Source organism: Pinus tabuliformis, chromosome 2_2 (assembly GCF_031772625.1).
Source record: "Pinus tabuliformis cultivar Carrire ecotype Pingquan chromosome 2_2, CPIR1, whole genome shotgun sequence".
Lineage (NCBI taxonomy): Eukaryota > Viridiplantae > Streptophyta > Pinopsida > Pinales > Pinaceae > Pinus > Pinus tabuliformis.
In genome coordinates, this window is record NC_142300.1 from 563417089 (window position 1) to 563440383 (window position 23295).

The 23295-nt window shown below is 34.0% G+C and overlaps 1 protein-coding gene and 1 long non-coding RNA gene across 2 annotated transcripts in view; one reads left to right on the forward strand and one right to left on the reverse strand.

Annotated features, from left to right (window-relative positions):
* The window catches only part of LOC149193906 (uncharacterized), a 44241-nt gene that overhangs the window by 16141 nt on the left and 4805 nt on the right, over nt 1–23295 (reverse strand). The gene's annotated exons all lie outside the window — the stretch shown is intronic.
* On the forward strand, nt 94–2106 carry LOC149193907 (uncharacterized). The gene is made up of 6 exons (XM_089407038.1): nt 94–372; nt 548–655; nt 828–932; nt 1092–1197; nt 1407–1660; nt 1842–2106. The coding sequence occupies exons 1-6, from the start codon at nt 288–290 to the stop codon at nt 2072–2074; spliced, it is 891 nt and encodes a 296-aa protein (XP_089263164.1). The 5' UTR covers nt 94–287; the 3' UTR covers nt 2075–2106.

Here is a 23295-nt window from a genome sequence, read left to right on the forward strand (position 1 = left end):
TGCATGGCCTCCACGTTCTTATTGTCTTTTCATATACTCATTTCAGGGTTGACACCACACTTGAAGCTTACAAACGGTGAAGCTTACAAACAGTTGGAGATCAGATCTCATTTGCTGTTGTCTGTATAAATTAAAGATTGGTTTTACAAACGGTTGGAGATCAGATCTCATTTGCTGTTGTCTGTATAAATTAAAGATTGGTTTCAAGTTTGCCTGGAAAAAACATTCATAGTAAGATTAAAGTGGGATCGTCACTGCAACTATATTTAGATTAAACTGGGATCATCATGGCAAATGAGCAGCAGCCCAGGCGGGGAGTTGCTACTGACATTAGGGAAGATGCAGGTCCTGCTATCTCAGACCCATCTATAGGTAATTAGCTTACTGCCTCCATAGTATATCATGCTACAGTATACAGATATACATGACACCCTGACATGACAATGGTCTTGATCAATGTTGTTTTGGTTTCCCCTTTGTTTTGATTTAAAACAGTGGAGGAGTGTGTATGTGGTGTTTATTTGTTAAATTGATGTAATTAATGTAGGACTTTATAAAGTGCCACATACCAGGGAAGCCATCTTCATTGGCACAATGCCTCCTCCAGGTACTGCTGTGAAAGAGAATGCAGAAAAAGCGGGTATAACCCCTAACGGTACGTGAAACCATCAAACCTGCTCTATTTGGTTGCAACTGTTTAGCCCTAATCTTGAACTGATGGGATTTTCCTATCAGTTGTCGAAAGCCCTATTTAGCATTTAAGGATTTGTTCCCCTTTTAACCCACTTTTGCCCTGTTTACTAATTTATTATTTACTTATGGAGCAGAGAGAGCTATTGACAGACCTGGTAAACTGGAGCCAACAGCTGCAGATGAATCGAGGCTCAGTTCCAGGATTATAAACGCTCAGGGTTTTACTACCCCTTCTCCTGGTAAGATCACCAAGTTTCAACATAGCAATCTCAATTCCTTTTAATTATGAGCCTTTAATGACAAAGGCCTCGCATTCCTGTGCACCGCCTGATATTTGTAAGACACTTTTGAGTATAAACAACTGACAACTACATAGAACTGGCTCTTCTCAACTGCAGCTGAGCTTCAAAACGAAGATCTCACCGTGTCTGGCACTAGGAGAGATTACCCATCTGTCCAAGAGTGCCTTGAAAATTTGAAACTTGTCCCAAGGCTATTTGACAGGTACAGCATTCTTTGGCTTTTGTTCAAGAGGATGCTTAAATACTACATGCAAGTTTATCCCAATTTTAATGTTGTTAATCACCATCTATACATACCTTTATGGCATGATCTGTGTATTCGTATGTGGGCGTAAAGCCAGTAGACATGCTTTATTTGAATATACATTTCTCAACTAATATGCCCTTTTCCACTTTCTTCATTCATTCCAGAATTGAGGAAAAACCTATAGACTTGATGGTAAAGTTCGGTGAAAGAGCAGTGGCATTTGCTGGAAAACTACCCATAGCCCAAACATGTGAAAAGCCTAGTTTGTTTCTACGAAAACATGGGATAGTTACTGCAGAGGACGTTTACCTGCTGCTATTGGTTAGTGTAGATATTGCAAACTTTGAGAGGAACGAAGCTCTGTATTTGCAATGGCTGGTGCAGGATGTTAGGCTTCCATCAGCTTTACCAGACGTTGGTAAGTTTTTCTGTAACACTGTACTCATCGTCTAGCTTAAGCTTTTACACTATGATATATACATTTCCCCTTTTCAAATTAGGAAGCAGCCTTTACTCCATACATGTAAAGTAATACAAAAACACAAAAGAGTGCAATAATTTCTCTGAGCAGATTGGATTATTGTGTCATCTAAATCCAGATGTTGTCAACCGTTTGGGTCGAGAGATGGTGGAATATACATCATCCCCATCATCACTGGCAGGAGGAGGTGTTCAGGGGCACTTATTTTTCTTATACCAGCAAGAGAAGCCATTGCCGAGCAACCTTGTAAATGAGATTCAAAGGGAAGGGTTTGATGCAAAAAGCTTTATCCGATCTCAGAACTTGGAGCATCCGTTTCCTGTTCTGGCTTTTTACTATGAGACGGAATGAATAATGTATAGCGCGTGATTATCTGCATAATATCACATCTTCATAACGAACACTGGTTAGCATGTATCTATCCTTTTTAGTAGCCAATTAAGAGAGCTAGTACATGTATATATCTATCTATATCTTTTCATTTCATTGTGAATCTGCTACAACCTGCTGGTATATCAATCTATGTGCATCTTTATGATTTGTGATTATTTTGAGTATCCTATGTAGACCAAATTGAGCATAATATATCTTCTTAAAATCAATTTGCTCTCAGAGATATTCCTTAGTTTACAGAGCAGCCCGTCATTTCAATCTGATTTGAAGCCTAACCATGAGAATAATTCGATACAATACAGCATAATTATATGAATTGCAAGATTTTTTTACAACATAAGTATATGTTATTATATTTTCTCCAAATCAATTTGCTCTCTCAGATATTCCTTAGTTTCCACAGCAGCTTGAATTGAAAGCTAACCATGAGAATAATTTGATACAATACAGCATAATTATATGAATTGCAAAATCTTTTTTCACTTAGCTTATTATATCAAGCTAACCATGAGAATAATTTGATACAATACAGCATAATTATATGAATTGCAAAATCTTTTTTCACTTATGTTATTATATCTTTCACCAGCAGAGTCGATGAGGGCTATGCGGCCATTGTGGCGAAGCAAGGAGACGTAGGTGGGGAGATCCAGGTATTCGTCTTGGGAAAATCCACTGGTTTTCGATTGCTGTAATAAGTTTGGTTGGAGCTGCAATATCCGATGCGTACATCGATCTGGACCTTCGCTTCAGCTTCCCAGTGAACGGTTATAACCATTCAACTCCTTTCTTTTAATCCAACGATTGACAATACTATAATCGTCTAACACATTGATCTAACGTCACAGACGGATGACAGGTAGATGTTAGGGAAGTTTATTTCAGAGGGGAACGCCTTACGGCGTAATTAACATGGAGCTAATTCCTTAAGGAATATGCCACATTGTTTTCAATAAGTTTGCAACTAAGGAGGTATCACAAAGACGATATTCAAAAGAAGGGGTACCTATACATCAAACGAGCATCTAAGTAATGCTAGTGCAGAATGAGGGAAAAGGATACCATATCCACCTAGGAATCAAGCCATCATGTTAGTCTTACTCACATGAATTAATAGGCATGTTTTCAAGGATGTAACTTGTTTCCAAACCATGCTTTTCACAATATATTTTGGCCATGATAAAGGGCCAACAATCAATAAGTTAGAAGTAGCCTAATATAGTGTGGATATTTGGATATTACAACCATTATTTGACAAGATAATAGACTTATTACCTTCATCGATGTATCAACTTGAAGCATCTTAGGGGATAGAAATCTTGATCTTGTTATACATATTTCACTAGTATTTGTGCCTTAAATATTACTCAAACTTTTTTGGTAATAGTGAAATCATTACTTTTGTTGATCAGAGTAGGCGTGGAGAGACCCTCTATCAATGAGAAAAAGAACATGGCTCATTGTTTTTAATCATAGTGACTTATATTTCAGTTTTTGTACTTGGCTGGATATAAGCACTAGTTAATTGCTGCAACTCAAATGGTTGGTCAACTCCTTGTAATTTAACTAAATTTCTTTGTTCTTATATTTTGGCCATCTTGGAAATTCAAAATGAAAATAAATTGTTTCTCCTAAAAGTTTCCTAAGAATCTTTTGTTTGGAACTTCATAGAGAGATAGTGAGAAGAGCAGTGAGCCTTTGGATGTGGTATCATTGTTGGGGAACTTAGTGTGCAATGAAACAAAATATAGAGATTTTGACAAAGGAAAATTCACTTATTCTTAGCAAGTCAAGGTTTGTGAGAGATCACTATGACAGGGATACCATTGTTCATGATATTTACTATGCACAACTGTTTACAATAGAGCTTAGTAAGATCCACCTTCATTCTTAATTTGTTATAGCTTGAAGAGTAAAGTAGGAGTAGGGATGAGTTTAGTTAAGTACATTTTGGGCTAGCATTTATACAACATTAAGGTTTAATGACTTGGCTAGCTATTTATAAATTTAAACTCTTCTGGAAGAATGAGACATCTAATGTGAGTTTCAAACCAGGGGAATTGTGAGCATAAAATGGGCAATAGAAGATGATATACCCAAATTTGTCCAGTTGAACTTGAGAGTTTAGTCAAAACATTTTTAACAAATAAAAAATATCTTTCTTTTCAAAACAGTAGAGAAACCTTTTTATGGAAAGTCTCTACTTAAATGTTTCACCATTTTGGAAAGACATTATACAAAAAGTTCTCCATGTTCACTTTTATGCCAAATAACTGAAACCAAGAGCACAACCAATATTTCAAAAAGTGTATAAATAGTCACTACAATGTTTTAAATCATAAATTTATACAATTTGCTTCCTTTTAAACAACTAAATAGCAATATTAAATATTGAAATTCATACAATAATAATTTACTAGTGATAACTTTACACAATTTAATTCTCCTTTAACAACTACATAACTATACTGAAAATTAAAAATAATTATAGTGAAGATTGAAATATACATTAAACCCAGACATTGGGGCAATCTCCTCCTTCCAATAAAACACAGAAATTGACGCAATCTCCTCCCTTCCAATAAAACGCAGAAATTGACACAATCTCCTCCCTTCCAATAAAACCCAGAAATTGACACAATCTCCTCCCTTCCAATAACCAAAACTAATCTCCAACCTAAAATAACAACTATTATTTGAAAAGAAAATGAAGAAAAATGTTCGGATATTTAATGGTTTTTATACTTCAAAATTTAAGAAACTTCAAGTTAGATCATAGTCAAAAAAGAAAGTCCATATCTTTGTTTAAAAAAATAGAGACAAGCGTTGCGTATAGTTATGTAATGCTTAAATTGCAGAAACGTTAAGTTAGACCATAGTTAAAATAATTAAACAGAAATAAAGTTCTGTTCATAATCCTTCATTTTCCACTGTTACCTCATTCTGATAAAAAAAAAAATGAAAAAAAAAAAAACAGATGCAGGTGAAACCACTTGCTTCTTTGAAGATTTAGAGAAAGAGCAGTGAATTGATAGGCAGATGAACCTTTTAGAGAAAGAGCAGTAAATCGATAGGCAGATGAACTTTAAATTAAAAAATAAAAGTAAAGATCAGTCATTTACATGCATGCGTGGATTAATCATGTTTAACCATATATCGCCGTGCTGCATGGTAAACTATATTACCAACATTTTTTTAATATTTTATTCAAATTTCACAAAAGGGTTATATTTATAAAATCTCAACATCATCCATTCAACTCAGAACCGTAGTCCACGCTTCTTTCACACTCAAAATGTTATATTTATAAGACCTCAACATCATCAATTCAACTCAGAATTGTATTTGCCGCCATACTTGCACGGAGGTAGGGTTGAGTGCCAATCTCTTTCCTTCCATGATTGGGAGGGCGAATGGTTGGACCTGTAATTTAAAAGAAACAAGTTTAAAATATTTTTATTTATATTATTTTATATATATATCTTTAAGTAGAAAATATTTTATAATGCTTAAAATATTTATTTAATTTATATTAATTAAAACTTATAATTCTATTTTCATCGAATACCTGGAGACTCTCCCTTACCTTCATTATATTCTGTAACCTAATTCATTTTAAGATATAACATATAATAATAATAATAATTAAATATAAAAAAATTATGTAATTAATTTACTAATGAAATAAAAATAAATACATGATAAATACATGATATTTTTCAAAATACAATTAAAAATAAGTGTTTTTTTTAATTGATAAATTGTATTTTTTTTTAATTAATGATAGATTTAAAAAAAATAGATTTATATTAATAATAGTGTTTATTATTTAAATTTTGATATGATTTAATTTGTAAATTTATAATATGATTTAATTTGTATTTTAATAATATAAATTTAATGGTTAAATTTAAATAATGGCAATTTTAAAATTTACATGTTATTATTGATTTTTAATTTTATTTGTTTCTCCCAATTACTTTGGACAACTCCAATTCATATATATATAGGGAGAGAGAGAATTATCTATGTATGCATGTGTGATAGAATGAGTTATCTATTACATATATATTTATAGCTCTATAGCTTAGATTTAGGCAATTCCAAATTGGACTAGTGAAAATAAAAGAAGTTATGCACAAGATGAAACCCTATGGTGCTTATAGACTTGGAGATAAACACTATAGTATGAGACTCACTAAAAGGGTTGTGGATCTTTGGGCATGCTAAGAAAAGCTTGTTTCCATCCTAACTCACATCATGCAATCCCACACCTTGCACCTTGAATCCTAAACTCTTAAGCTTGAAGGTTGAAATTCATGGGCTCATCCACAGGCCATCTATATGCTATATAAAACACTATCATACGAGGATAGAGTAATTAGATTGAAGGGCCTTTTAGTGTTTAATAAAAGTAATAAAAGTGACCTAACAATTTTTTTATTTTTATTTTGAGACTTTTATGTAGCTCGTGATACTATACTCATGATAGATCCAACTTTTTATAAAATGGATCTATTTCGTGGTTGGAAACGGAAATATCAAATGGGTAGTTACAATCATTCTTATGCATTCCATAAATTCATAATTCAAATCTTAAGATGTTGCTCTAGAGATCAATTCTTCCTTCAAAACCTATACCTTCTATATTATTATTGTTTTCCCCTATATTATTATTGCTTTAAATATTAGAATCCTCCCAAATCCCTATGTAAGAGAAAAAATGAATTCAAATTTGTTTTATTATTTATATGGTCCTCTTTCAATCCAACTCATCAAGTTGAAAGTTGAGGGAAATTGTTCCTCTTCAAACACATTACTACTAATGGGTTTGACCTTGCTAATTGAAAACTTTTGCAAAATAATTGAACATTACCTGCAAAAGTTTTGGAATTACATAAACAATAACTATACACATTTTTCTTAAATTATTGGCTAATCACATAGTAATCATATCTAAAAAATGACTATACATAATTACCCTAAATATTTGGCCAGTTTAAGAGCGAAGATAGGTAAACAATGACTAAACATAATTTTCCTAAAACATTGGCTAGTTTTGCAATAAAAAACATAATTCAATATGTTTATTTTTTAACATATATATCTATAATATTAGTTGATTTAGTTTTGCTTTATAATCATGATATAATTGAAAACATAAAACAAAAAACTTATATCAATAAAAACTTACCTCATACAAATTTAATAAAATAGATATAATAATAACATTTAAATAATATAAAATGTTAGGTAAAAAAAAATAAAAAAAATTTACATGATGGGTAGAAGTGGTGATAAATTTATATCCTGAATATATGATAAATAATTATATAATAAAATTTATTAAAAAAAAATATTGTTAGAAAATTTCCAATTTTTTATATTTAATGTAAACTTTATTTATTTATTCTTTTAATAATATATTTATTATTATTTTATTTACACTTAAGTAAAACCAAAGGCAATACATAAATTAAACTCTTTGAATTTACTTAAATGCAATACATAAATTAAACTCTTTGAATATAACTTTTGTGGAAAGATTCAATTATGTGTTAATTATTTATTATAAATTATCTTTCAAATGTTTTATATATTTTTTTTTTTTTTATTCCGAAGGTGGCAAAACCTATCAAACTCAGGTGTCAACCCAACAGTGAGGACAGCCATCTCTGGCTGCTATCCGCGAATGTCGGTTTGACTCATCACCGTTATCAAGGAAAACCACGCCACCTGAAATAACCCGCTGGTGGTCCGTAAGGGAGCAGGCTTTCATTGAAAACGAAGGCAATACATCAATTAAAGTGGTTGAATACAACTCTTCGTGGATGACTCAGTTAAATGTATTTATTATTAATTTTTGTTTTATTTCATATTTAAAAAAAATAAAATTATTCATTATAAATTATCTTTTAAATAGAATTATTCATTATAAATTATCTTTTAGTGGTGGTAAATTGTAAATTTAATATTATTAAATAATTTTTAAAATAATTTTTATTTTTAAAATTAAATTTGTTTTTATAATAGTTTAAATTCATTTTATTTCAAGATTGATAGAAGGATTAAATTTCTAGAGGTGTGAATCTTTTTTTTCGAATGCAAAAATTGAAGAAATAAGATGTATATAAGTTTGTTTAATAATTAATAATTATAATAAATTTTTTTATTTTTTTCATTTCTTTTTTTAATTTAATTTTTATTTTTATGTATCAAAATGTTTTAATTAATACTTATATATTTCTTTTATTTTTATGTAATTTGATCGAGCTAGAATGTTTAGGTGACACAACATATCATGACATTACAACATTTCTTCTATATTGGGTTGCAAGTGTCTCTTGGCCAAAAAACATAATAAAATAAAATTAAAAAAATATTTGTAAATAATTTGATTGTGAAATGAGAGATAGGTTTTGGACATGTGGTATTGATGAACCATGGTATTGGCCCACGATATTGTAACAAAGTCTATTTACAAGTTAAGAATATCCATGATAAAGTGGAGTGAATATCCATGATTAAAATATTGTTATATGATAAGTATTATCTGCTTACTAATTAAATTTAAAAATGATTACAAAATGATTATTTTAATTTATATAGTAAAATGGATCTTAATTTATAGCTATTATTTATATCTTATATATTTTAATGTGATAGAGGGTTTAAATATATCTCAAAAGTAATTATAATTTTTTTAGGTTTAATTAAAAAAATTGTATAAAATTAAATTCAAATAAAATATTTATAAAATATTTTGATTGTGAAATGAGAGATGATTTTTGGGCATGTAGTATTAATTAGCCATGGTAGTGGTCCATGCTATTGTAACAACGCCTATTTACAAGTTAATAATATATATATTAAAGTGGACATGAATATCCATGGTTAAAAATATTGTTATATTGTAAGTTTATTGTAAGTATTAAAGTTTTTATGTGCTTATTAATTAAATTTAAATATGGTTACAAAATCATTATTTTAATTTATAAGGTAAAATGGATCTTAACTTATAGCTACTACTTATATGTTATATATTTTAATGTGATATGTATATTATGATTTTCTTTTATCTAAAAAGTTATTCGTAATTTTATTAATAAAAATAAAATTACAATATAACAAATTGAATTTTATTATTTTTAACTTTTTAAGACACTACAACAATGGGCTCTATATTACTTTTAACTTTTTATTATTATATATTAATTTTAACCTTTTATTATTATTTAATTGAGTTAACAAGTAAATATTTACAAATCCTTGTGCCTTATACATTTAAGATATTAATATAAATTCAACATATTGAGAAGAAATGTAAAAATGTTTGTATACTTACATTACATCTATCCCATACTCCCATACTGGATTACATACTTACATTACATCTACCCCATTCTAGGATGTAGAGGGTCTCTCGTTGCAATTAAAAAATAGATGTGAAAATAAAAATGGGACATAAATGTGTATTTTAATGTAAATAGGTAAACATCCCATGCATACTCTTTATTTTTATTTATTTTTCATTTTTTATGTTTTTTACTTAGTAAATTTAACTATTTACTAATTAATATTATACAAAATTAATATAGATTGTCCATTACCGTTACAACTCATAGGGTACCTCTGTATGCCACTTTGTTTATGTGGGCTTAATTCCTATGCGGTCTTAGGTTCAAACTTCATTAGGAGGGTTTGAGAGTGTGAGTCAATTATGGTGTTACGCTATCCTAAGGGGTGTTCATAATCGAAGTCTTGTAGAATCTTTGTGACAACGTCCCTCTATTGGGTTGATCCATCTTCCATTCAACATCGGAATTAGCCTTAGTCTAAGCCTAGCATAGCCTTGAAAATAAAAATACTAATAGAGCCATTTTTCATGTACCCTTTTACTTTTAGAGGGAATATAATTAATATCAAGAAAAAAATTGAAGCTATCCATATCACTATTGAACTAGTGTATAACATTTCCACTAACGTGTGATTTAATACTTCCAATAAAAATTGAGAACACAAGAAAACACAAAGAGCTAGCATTGTTGATGCTAATTCCCACCCTTTATTCTCAAGTCCACATAAACTTAAATTGGAAGAATGGTTATGAATGTCTAATCCTTTCTTTCTAGAGTATGTCCTTCATCGCCTAATTCCTTAACCATCTCTTGAATTCCCCAATTATATTTAATTTGCATCTCATACATTCTCTCAATGAAGTTTGATTAATGTTTGTGATATGGCTTTTCGAACCCTAATCTCCCTAGCCACTATTGATTTGGTTTCCTCCTGGAGTGTCTCATCTTTGAAGGCACAATGCATCTCTCCATCAAAGGCTTATGTCACTACATGACCTCCTTTCCATTGCTAAGGATTCAAATACACAAAGGGATCCTCTCTACCTATAGCCCCGATAAAGGTTGAAACAAGTGATGCCTCAACCACAAAACCTCCTCAAACATGCTAGAACTATGATTCCAAAGTTAAGATTTTTTGTAGGGAGGGCCGCTTAGTAAAGGTTGGTAGATTGAACTTGTTGTTTCCTTCCTCTCAAGAACTAAGATCTCAATATCTAGTGGCTGTTGATATTGCTAAGACTAACCCTTAATATAGATCTCAGGCTATCTCTATTAAGTTTACTTCTATACGTGGTCCTGACATTATTGTTGTGACTAGTTATCCTCCTCTAAGATTATAAAATATGTTGAAAGATCTTTTCCCTGTGGCAAGATTTCAAGTTTTCGTTAAATCACTACAAGGAAATACAATCCTTAATTAGGTGGGGGTTTATGATATAGTGGCATATCTAAAGAAAAACTTGGAGAACCACCTAAGGATCCATTTAGTTGTGAAAAATATGATCTATGTAGGTAAAAAATGTAGGATCTATCACTTTTGTCTGATTATGGGATCTTTAGAAACCCAAATATAGTTCTACTTTTGAGAGTGCATGGGGGTGCTATAGGGTTTCGAAAGCTAGCTTCATTTATCTCATACAAGGATGTGGCTTGAGTAAAATCTATTTCGATAAATCAACCTTCATCCCTTCTAGGGCCCTATATTGTTGAAAAGTCAGATAAGACACCAACACTAGATATCAATAATGAAGAGGTAAATTTAATCTTCTTTGAAGTTCAATCCTCAATTATTATCTATAGATTTAATGGTTGTCCCAAATCAGAAGATCTACACTAGTGGTTCTTTTCAGCCTAGACCAAAAACTATGACATGTATCTTTTCTCCAAAGGATTCTTTGTGGTACAATTTGTGTGTCAAGAGGATGCAAAGAAAGTACTAAGGGAGGGGTCATGGTTTTGGGTTAGTGTCAAACTCTTCATCTCCCCTTGGTTTCTAGATTTTGATTCTTCAACGATGGTAGTACCAAAATTCTTATTGGGCAAGGATGTCAAATCTTCCTCTACATTTTTGGCACTAAAAAGTTCTAATGGACATTGGAAATACCCTAGGCTCCTTCAAAAAAATGTATATAGATAGAATGATGAATGTTTTATTTACCTTTGCTCATATATGTGTAGAGATAGATCTAAGCAAATGATTCTCTGATTGTATTTGATTGAAACACAGATACCATTAATGGATCCAAAGCTTGGATTATGAAAAAATAGCATTCAGATGTCATATTTATTTCCAAATAGGGTGCCATTTATACAATTTTTGTCTTTAGCTCAAGTAGTCTTAAAAAAAGAAAAAGGCACAGAATTGTAAGGCAAAGGGATAACAACCCTTCAATCATACCTGTAAAAAGTAGAAAATGTGGAAACCAAGGATAAGCCTTAGAAGTAGGAGGATAGGGGTATTCCTAATCTTGAGGATTGGGAACATCACATACAAAAGATTAAAGAGAAAAGCTTGATCCTTGAATCAAAACTTACTAAATTTGTGACTTACAAGGAGGATATTTTGGCGAGCTCAAAGAGAGTCTGTTCATCAGAATCTTCTAATTTGGATAAAGAATCCCCCCTTGAGGTGGGGGGGGGGGGGTGATGGGATAACAATTATTCCTATCATTTGATATACAGGGGATCACAAATAGTCCAAATATGGAAAGGAAAAAAAGAGAAATTAACTTACTATTATCATTCTTAGTTTGCTCAACTTTTTTATATCTGCTCTTAATGGTTTTAGTTGATGGCTTATGACCAATTCTAAGGTTTTTTTTCTTATTTTCTGTAAAAATAGTGTGCTTATATGGTTTTTAGGAATTCTTCGAATATCCACATGTAATTTTATTAAGTATTAATGGAATGACAATATTTTTCCTTGAAAAAGAATTAGTGAAGTTTAATTTATCCATAACGAATTGCCATTGAGTCCTTTCTCTTATATAACTTGCACAATGAAATGTTTGTTGTGCCAATATATCTCCACCATTTTTAAATATTGAATGTTTCATATTTTTGGAAAATTTCATATTCAAAATCCAATTCCAAAACACTACATATACACTTTCCATTGAAGTGCTCCCCCTTCTCTCAAACTAGATTCTCAATTCTTTCCACTTTGTTTCTAGTTGGTCTTGAAAATATTGTATGACATATTTCTATGGTAGTCATAGGTTTCGATTAAGCCCTGCTTGAATTCCATTGTGGCCTCTCTCTCAATATTATGCAGGCTTGGGGTCTTCCCTACTTCATCCCAACCATCTTACCAACTCCCTCAACTTCTTCCCTCAACTCCTTTCCCTATGTCATTGTTATTAAAATCTTTACAAAACAATACCCACCAACAATGAACAACAATAAACTGCTATTGTTTATAACCAATAATGAATTATTTTGAATCCTTCCCTGAGCTAGAAGTGGATGATCTATCTATGAACATCTATCGCATTCAACAATACATGATAACCAAGACCATTTGAGCAAGGCTACACATGAATCATATAATTCAGTAGCCATATTGACCAAGGAATTTCCCTTCAATTCCTTTCATGAAAGCCAACCTCCTCATACTTAATAGTGTTTCCAATAGAATACCACAAGACTTACATATTTATATTTAGCTAGTGACTATTTGTTCCCATTATTCTCCAGGTACATGGATTAATGCATATGTAAGGTAATAAACTAATGACAAGATGGGGATTTGTTAAGCCCTAGAGTTGGGTGCAACTTTAACCAAGGTGGGTGACATGGGAGGCGTCCCCATTGCAAACTTTGTGATGAATATATCGCAATAAATGTGATGAAAGAGGATCATTGGGTGAGGGTGCACCAACACAAGGTATCAAAAAACCAACACTTGGAGTTTTTGTTAGGTGCATGTGGGCATCTTGGTGGCACAATGGATGTGGGTGACCAAACACCTGACTTGGCTTGATGATGGGTGAGGAGGCCTAGGATGACACCATGAGGAGTAACATGGACACCCTAGCACATGGAATGAAACAACCTTAGACAATTGAACAAAAATTGGACAAGGTTGACCTAGGATGAGTTTGATTGAAACAGGGTCACCTTGGTGGAATGGTGGTGGGTCGAGTCCCCATAATGAGTGAGACAAAATTTAGCATCACTAAAGATGGGTGAGCTGAAAGATGGTGTCACCAATATGGGAAAGCCAAAATTTGGTGTCATGCGCATGACCAAGATGAATTTTTTCATTGGATGAGACTGCAAGGTGGGTGAACCACGTAGATGGAACAAAAATTTGAGTTCAACTCATTGAATGAGTGTCCACTTGACTGAGCTAACCTACACAAAAGGGTGGATACAAAGTCACACAAAGGGTCTTATTCCATATAAGTAGAGGAACGATGGAACAATTAAAGGAAACCAAAACAAAACCTAATAGAGTTAGACACCAAAGAAGAAGAGCTAAATGGAACAGGTGCGTAGGAGGGAGAGATGAGTTTGGAATGACTCAAGACTATGGTAAGACAAGGCCTAAGGACAAATATGGCCTAACCATCTTCTTCCATTTTTCTAAAGTTTCTAACCATCATAGAGTCGGAGTCATAGCTTATTGATAAGCTAGCCAACTAAGATATTCGTAGTTAGAATCACACTCGTGAAAGAAGTGCATGTGAGACATGAAGATGAACAACCAAAATTAGCTCAGGTTTTCAAACTATAGTTCATAAAATTTAATGAGCATGTTCCCTTTTCATGAAGGTTATTAATTTGTTGGTGAATATTATTTATGGTTCCTGGATTTTTCTTGATATTGGCTTTTTAATAAGCGTGTTAAAAACGAAGGTTTATTAGAATGAATATATATATATATATATCCCTTAGATTAGTTAGAAAAGAAAAGATAGGTGGGTCTCGACATTTCAAGGTATCCATCAAAAAGTGAACCTGAGAAGAAGGTGAATATCCAAATCCATTAAGAGGGAAACTAACGAAAGAAATCAACATATGGGATTGATTCCACAGTTGACACATAACCGAGACAAGAACTAGAAACACAACAATTCTGGAAAGTAACTAGTTACCATGAATGCTAGAAAAACCTATAAAATGTCTCACGCAGAGACATAGGTACGAAGAAAGGGCTAAACGATAGCCTTGACTTAACAGTAAGGGGAGTATCGCCACCATCTCTAGCTAAAAATGCAACAAAAATCAATAGCCTGAAGGAAGCCTTTACAATTTACAAGAAAGGAAATTATGTCATTTCAGTTTGGTTGCAACAAAATAATAACTAACTATCCATGAAATTTACTAAGCAAATAGTAGTATTAACTAGTAGCATAACTTCTTTAATTAAAGGAACTAATACACACATCCGAAACATCCATTATAAACAACAATTTTGGAAACTTAGGAATATCATAGTAAACATTTAGGTCTGGCAACCATAACTAGAGAGAATAAAAACCCTCAACGCAATTCGACAAAAGGATAGCTCAAGTATAAACCCTCATATAATATTATGAGCAGAGAGAAGAAGGATAAAACAGAAATTAGATAATTAACCAAATACAAGGAAGAACTTGAGGTTTCTCCCATAATCCAAGCGAATACCATAGTCCTCTGAGGATCGTCAATGAGTTGAAGTGTAACAAAGAACCAAGAGCTATTTGATTTCCAACCTCGTAGCGTAGGAACAATGTTGCTCGATAAATGTCAAGACAAACGAACTTGGTGGCTATCCTGTTAACTTGAAAATGCAATCAACAGATATGTTAGGTAAATAAGTATAACTCAGCCTAAGAAGAATGAAATAAGAATGTTAAATAAATGTTAAGAAAAAACAGATTTAATCCATTACCTGTGCCAGTAATGATTGAAGAAACCCCATGCAATAAAACACTGTATTCAGTATTGAAATGTGGTGTTTAAGATGAATCTGGAGTGGAAGGGAGTTGAGGGGCTGTGGTATGTAAATTTTGCAGAGGGTTCATGCTCCTCCCACTAAAGAAAGGCAAACCTGGAATGAGGGTTGCAGAGCCAAGTTATGCGATGGAGAGGAGGGAAAATGAGCCATGTACGCAACAACCCAACAAGAAGTTACCCTAACCCTTCTGCAAATGATCCCAGCCGTCAGATGAACGTAGGATGAGTCCATCGTTGGATCACTGCCATGTGGTGGTAAGAGGGGTTCCCACCTAGTGGCGAGCCTCAAAGTGCGAGGTCCACCCAACATTAGTTAAGAGATTAGTACTGTAAGTAACGCTCGACTGTAAATGCATTAAAAAAACACTCATAACCTTATGTACATGAATCCCACTTGATGCGATATGTATTAAATCCATGCATATCTTTGGACAATGTGCTGCTTAAACTTGGTAGTAGGAAGTGAACATTTCATTTCAATCGCGCCAATTAACCATTCCATGACTATTAATATTTATTGCAATAAATTAGTAAGTAAAGCACTGTCATTTTATATAAACAAAAAAATATTTATGTTAGTGTATTTCTGAGTTAATTTTCATGTGACAAGTGGTATCAGAGCCTTGAGGTTGCTACATTGAGGCTTGAATGGATGATTATAGAATAAAAATAGTAATTATGATGAAAAGAGGAATAACGCTAATGCATCATGAGACGAGGAGCAGGATTTGCCCCCTCTGGAGGGACAACTGGGCATAACCCAGAGGTGTGGGTACAATTGGGGGAGCCAAATTAGAACACAAACACTACACTACTGGAAACATTCCAGAAACTACGAGCAGAGATGTTGAACTTACGAGCGGACAATGAAAGATTACGATTGGAGCAGGAAAATATTATGAAGAGTCTGTCGGACAGGTAGAACCAAAGGAATCTTAATCCATGCCAAGATGAGGAAAATAGAACAGAGTCACATAGATGGCAAGAGGAGCATCTGGAGTATGAGGGAGGGTGAACTGACCATGAAGAAGAATTTGATAATGTATATGATAAGAAAGGATTTAAGAGACAAAAAACTGAACTTCAAGGGGAATTTAAGAAGATCAAGCCACCAATATACAATGGAGAGGTTGAGGAAGCACATAGGCTTGGTTAATCAACATGAACAAATACTTTCAAATATACGAATACGATGATAATTTGAAGGCAAGGTTAGAAATATACCAGTTGCAGGGTAAGGCCACTTTGTGGTGGGAAGAAATTAAAACAGTCAGGGAAATTTATGAACACGAAGTCATGTGGGAGCGATTCTAGAAGCATTTTAAGGAGAAATACCTGACTGAGTGGTTCTATGATGATAAGGCGAAAGAGTTCCATGACCTGAAACTGGGACAACAATATATGGATGAATTCATAACTAAGTTTACCTCCCTGTTGAGATATGTCCCTTACATTCGGGAAGAGAAGGCTAAAGTCCAGCGCTTCATCAATAGTTTACTGATTTATATGAAAGAGAAGTTGGAATTCGAAAATCCTAAGATGATGGATGAAGTGGTAAGAAAGGTCTGAATTTGCTATTAGCAGATGAAGCAGAAGGGTGAGGGCACAAAAAATTAGATAGGTAATAAAGGGCAAAGAAATTTCTTAAGTAGCAAGAGCATGAAAAATGCCAATACGAGGTATCAAGGTCAGAAAGGACCAAGTGGACATGTAAATAAGAATCAACAGAGGTATAGACCCCAAAGTGAAGTGAAACAAAGTGAATCATCTAGTAAGATTGAAACTAATCAGGTTTCTAAACCTCCTTTGCAGTGTTGGGGTTGTGGGGAACCCCATTACTACAAAAATTGTCCCCATCGAGGGAGATTTGAACTAGTTACAAATGTTCAAGAAGCTTCTACTATTGGTGATATGGCAAGGAACATACCAAGGATTAACATGGTGTTCGAGGATCGACAGTCAGAATATCAACCATCGTTGGTGGAAATGGAAGGTAAAATATCCAACCACCCTGTTTCCATTCTAATAGATCTGAGTGCAAGCTTAAGCTATGTTAGCCCAAGAGTAGTTGATTTATGTCATTTCACAAGTATAAAGTTTAAAAATCCTTGGCTGGTCCAGTTAGCGACAGGAGCTAAGAGAAGAGTTAATTCAAAGGTAGATGATTGTGTAATTGAGTTGGCTAGGCAACATATTAATACCAATTTAGATATGCTACCATTAGGTTCCTATGATGTACTGATAGGTATGGACTAGTTGGAGCAACATTGAACCATGGTAGACTGTAAGGTTAAGACAATTAACTTTCTATCTGATAATGGCAACAGAGTAGAAATTCAGGGTATTATAAGAGAAGTTAAGTTACAACCCATTACAACTCACCAATTAGGGAAATGTATGCGTAAAGGCTACCAAATTTACACAGTCTAGGTAGGATACACTAACTCTAAAGATAAACTGTCTGTTTTAGAAAACATAACAATTGTTCAAGAATTTAAGGATGTCTTTCCAGAAGATATTCTAAGACTGCCACCCAAAAGGAATCTTGATTTTACTATAGAATTGATCCCTAGAGCTGCTCCAGTTTCCAAAGATCCTTACAGAATGAGTGTTCCAGAACTGACAATGTTAAAAATACAGCTTCAAGAATTATTGGATAAGGGTTATATTAGACCTAGCATATCCCCTTGAGGGGCCCTGTTATAGGTCTATTTGGGCACATCACTCTCAACATTCGGATCAGTACAATTAGGTCTCATAAAACCCTAATTCAGTTGTTACATGCCCTAGACAAGTCATCACACTGAATGCTTCCATCCATGAAAGTTTCCTAGCTTGAAACCTTGCATAAATGCCTCCTTGGGACACCAGCGCAGCCTTGGTTAGGGGTAACTACGCTACAATTCGGGTAGGTCCATTCAGGGCTACACTTCAGTGCACTTAGGCCCACTTACATCTGTGTTGGGTGAGAATGAGTGAAATTTTCATAGGGTTATGAGAATATTCCTTGATTCTAGATCATTCTAGAAGAATCCCATCTCTTATCTCATCCCATGAGCTCGAATTTTTATAGTTTATGGATTAATTAACCTCCTATCCTCTCATCCCTTGCTCCATGGAAACTAACTCCAATTTTGGAAGGCCATTCAATGTCCAATTTATGACAAAACCACCTCCATTTCCCTATAAATTGACCACTCATCATATTGATCAGGGGGGCTAGAATTTGAAGATTGTAGAGAAATTCTGTTGGTTTGAGATTTGAGTTCATGTCAAGTAACATTATGCTACTAGATTGGTGTGATTTTGGTGTGGAGAGGGTTGGACTAAAGTTGGAGGAGTGACACGGGATTGAACCACATTAGGTGAAACTCTTCTTCTACATTAATAAAGTTGTTTATTCCTTTTATCATATTCGTGTTCATATCTATGATGATTATGTGTTTCAATGTCTTTGATTCCATTGGTTTATAGTAGATAGATCATGTATGCTTTGATCGTTGTTGTTTATGTTTTTGTTGACGCAAGTACCAATTGAGCGGGTTCAGTTCAAGTGGGAGCGACGGGAGAAATTCAAAGGAGATCAAGGAAGTGAAAGACTACAAGTAAGTTCCTTCATCTCATCTATTGACTATAGGAAAACTTTAAACTACTTTCTTTCTGTTGTTCTATCTATAGCTACCCACTTAGGGAAAATATGTTTATCTGTAGATACAAATTCCATGTAACAAATTAGTGACCATAATAGGGAACAAATGTTATCCCTAGTAGTTTACCCTCATGATATTACATCCTAGTAGACTTTTCTTGACTTTATTGATCTTATTTCAGTCATTTTGAAGTGTTTTTGGTCAAAAAATTGTGATTACATGTCTCATGATTGGGTTCTCTGGCACCAGCGCAATCTTGGTCTTGACACAGTGCACTGCAAAGAACCCTTGGCTTAGAGATAGTGCACTGAAGCTCATTGTCTCCCACTCTGGGCGTCACTGATCCCTCTTAGGCTAAAAAACCCACCTTTGGCTTGGTTTTTTCCAATTTTGCTTTTGATTTTATTTATTGAAAGATTAATGTTTTCTATGGTTTTGAAATCAATTTGTATTTCTTCTCCTAGCCCTACTTTGGCCTTGATTGTTGAGTGCTTCTTAAGTGATTTCTTTATCATTACTAATTCATTGTCAAAGTTATCTTATGTCAATTAGTCTTTTCTGAAAAGGAAGTGTCGTAAAGTCTTCATTTCTTTGAAAAAGGAACTGTCATAAAGTCTTTGTTTCTTGTGAAAAGTATTGATTGATTTTTTGTGCATTTAGTTTCCTTTTGTTCATATAAACATTAATGGAAATGAAAATAAAAACATGCGTTATGCATTTAGATGTTTGTGTGTGCTTGTAGGAATAGTATAGGGAAAGTTGCATTAGATGTGCTCTATGCTCTTTGATTAAAGATTCTGATTGCTCTATCCCTTTTAGTTAAGGTTTTCATTGTTCAAATCAAATGAAAAGAATGTTTCTCGTCATAGTTGCATTCTAGGAATTTCAAAGACATCACGCGGTGAACCTGAAAGATATACTTTTAAACAAGATCAACTTAAAAGTTATCTTAATTAACCTAATGGAGCATTATAACTTAACGCATAACATTTAGAGGTTCTAGGTTAGAGACGTGTTCCAACGTCATTAAACATAGAAGTTGTCGTTAATTGTCTGCAATACATTCTAAGTGTGATACCTCATTCCATGTACATATGTATATCGTAGCTCATCCACATACCTTTAGGTATATAAGCGGTGTTATAGTACGAAAAGTATAAAGGAATGCTCTCACTATGCGATTTCGCATTAGATAACTCTAACACGGATTGGGCCTCCACGTACTTTCGGGTATATATGGGAGGAATACATTAGGTTTCTATCCTTAGGTAACTGAGTCGGTCACCTTGTACACTGTGATACACTGAACACAGCATTTGGGGAGAGTGCCTGCACGTATGTTAAGTCCTTGGTTTAATGAGGCAGTATATTGCAATTCACAGTTGCTTGGTAATCCTTTTGCCTAGATTACCCTCTTTTTTTTTGTAATAAAATCAATCAATAATCATGGAGGAACATCAACCTTTATCCTGTCGTTCACAGAGGACAGCGAGTAAACCACATTTACTCCCTGAAGCTACACCTATTCGGCAAAAGTGATCTCATTTAACTGAGTCTAGTACATCACAAACTTCTGGTTCTTCATCTGAATTACCAGAGTCACCTATACCGGCAAGTACTGTGACCCCATTTACTCCTACAATTACTGGCACATCTACTACTGAAGTGGAACCTTTACAATTACTTGAGGACACTAAAAGTGAACTTAGTGAAATGGTAAGTGAAGTTGTCCAGCAAGAAGTTGATCCTCAACCCAAATTTGTTCAACAAGAAATTACTTCTAAACTTGAATCTGTTCAACTAGAAGTTGATCTTGAACCTATCACAGTTCAACCAGAAGTTACTTCTGAACCATAAGTTGTTCAAGAATCTCAACCTGCACCCGTTGTTCTTTTACGAGAACAGTTGGAGCTTGGAGTTGAAAAATTAGAAGTTGTTCCCGTATTGGAAGAGGATCGACTGGTTTATCCTCAGACATTTGTAACTGTTGCGGCTTCCCCTTTACCGCAGAATCAAAAACCAAAAATCTATTACGGACCTCACGGTGAAATCCTTCCACCTGGTTTGATTGCTATTGAAGAGGAATCTGAAGAAGAAACACCCAGAACTCCAACTCGTTTTGGACCAGGGATTTATATTTATCCTCATACTCCTCATTTTATTGCTCCTTTTGATCATGTGTACTTTCAAACTCTCGTTGATTCATTAGGAAATTTATTGGGTCATTTGCCTATGGATGAATCAACATCCCAGACTGTACCATCTGTTATAGCTGTGGTAGAATATACTATCGCTACTTCTTTGATGTTTACCACAACACCTGAGTCACATTTATATGGTGTTCCATCCATCCCACCAGGTTACCAATCATTATCTGGAACTCACTCAGATGTTGCTTCTAGTCCATGGTCTTCACCCATGTTGTCCATAAGAATTTTACCTGGTTCTTCACTTACGGATACTGAACAGTTTGATCCATCAAGTCAATATCAAGTTGGTCCATCTGGTTATCGTCCAATGTATCCAATTTACACTAGATTACCTCAATATGGATAACAATATGCCCAATCTCATTATCCTCCATTTTCTGGGGGGCAATCATATGGGAGTATACTGTCATCTTTAGGTCAGCCCAGAATGATTGTTTGTCAGTGGTAGCCTACAATGCCCATTCAACCAAGGCTTGTGTATCCATCACAACCAATGCAATCTGTTTCATCCATACCTACTATGCCTGTCGTTATGACTTTACCACAGTCGCAAGCTCAGTTAATTGTATCTCAACCTTTGCAAGTTGGTCCTTCAATCTACGACCCTCAAGTTTCAGGTCTACAGACTCAGTCTTCTCAGGTCGTTTTACAACAACTGTTTGTTCTTGGAATCCAACAACCTGAGGCTAGTTTACCATTTACTGGAATGACTTAGACTTATATTGGTTAATTTATTCACAACCTGGTCAAACTTACATTGGTGGGCAACAATCGTTACATCAACAACCATGGCAGCCATAATATCAACAACAACAATTCCAACAGTACCAAACTTATCCTGGACTTGGTCAACAAGCCTATGTTAGGTTTGGTCAACAACAAGTTTACCCAGGTCCTAGTCAACAAGCCTATGCTGGGTTTGGACAATAGAAAATTTATCCTGGTACCCAACAACCAAGTGAAAGCATATGATTGACCAAGCAGATAGTGACAATGGAAGGAGAAAAACCAAGGCTCATCTGATGGAAAAGGTTGATAGAATGGAAATAATGAGGGTTAAAATGGAGATGGGTTCATTTTTACACAAGATTGAACCATAGGGAACCATGCTTGGATTGAATTTCATGTTTACACAAGCTTGAAACGAAAAACTATGCTTGGATTCAGTTTCATTTTTACACAAGATTGAAACGAAAAACTATGCTTGAGATTGGTTTACATGCCCCTAGCATGATGAATTGATTCTGGGTGCATGCCCCCCAAGCTTCATTGCATTCACCTAAGTAGACTACTCATGGCTATCAGGTGGATGGAATGAAGGTTCATTTACGAGATCAAGTGAAAGACTCGACTGGGATTTTACGAGATCTAATCAAAGACTCGAAATGGGAGGAAAAAGGATGGTACTACTTAGTTATGCATAGATTATAGACAACTAAATAAATTAACCATAAAAAACAAGTACCCCTTACCTCGAATCAATGATCTATTTGACTAAGTGTAGGGCACTATGGTATTTTCAAAGATTGATTTATGGTTTGGTTATCATCGGATTCGTATTAAAGATGAGGATATATATAAAAACATCGTTTAGAATGCATTATGGTCACTATGAGTTCGTGGTCCTACCATTCAGACTCACTAACTCCCCGACAACATTTATGAGTATGATGAATGGGATTTTCCACCCGTTTTTAGATAAATTTGTCCTTATTTTCATTGATGATATCTTGGTGTATTCCAGGACTATGGAAGAACAAAAATAACACCTGCAAATAGTATTACGGACCCTAAGAGAAAACCATATCTACACCAAGTTTAGCAAATGAGTCTTTTTCAAGGATCAAATTTAGTATTTGGGACACATTATTTCCTCCGCTTGCATAGAGGTAGATCTGAAAAAGATCGAGACTATCATGAACTACCCTATTCCAACTAGTGTGGTGGATATACGCTCTTTTATGGGTATTTCTAGATATTATAGATGATTTATAAAAGGATTCTCCAAAGTAGCATAT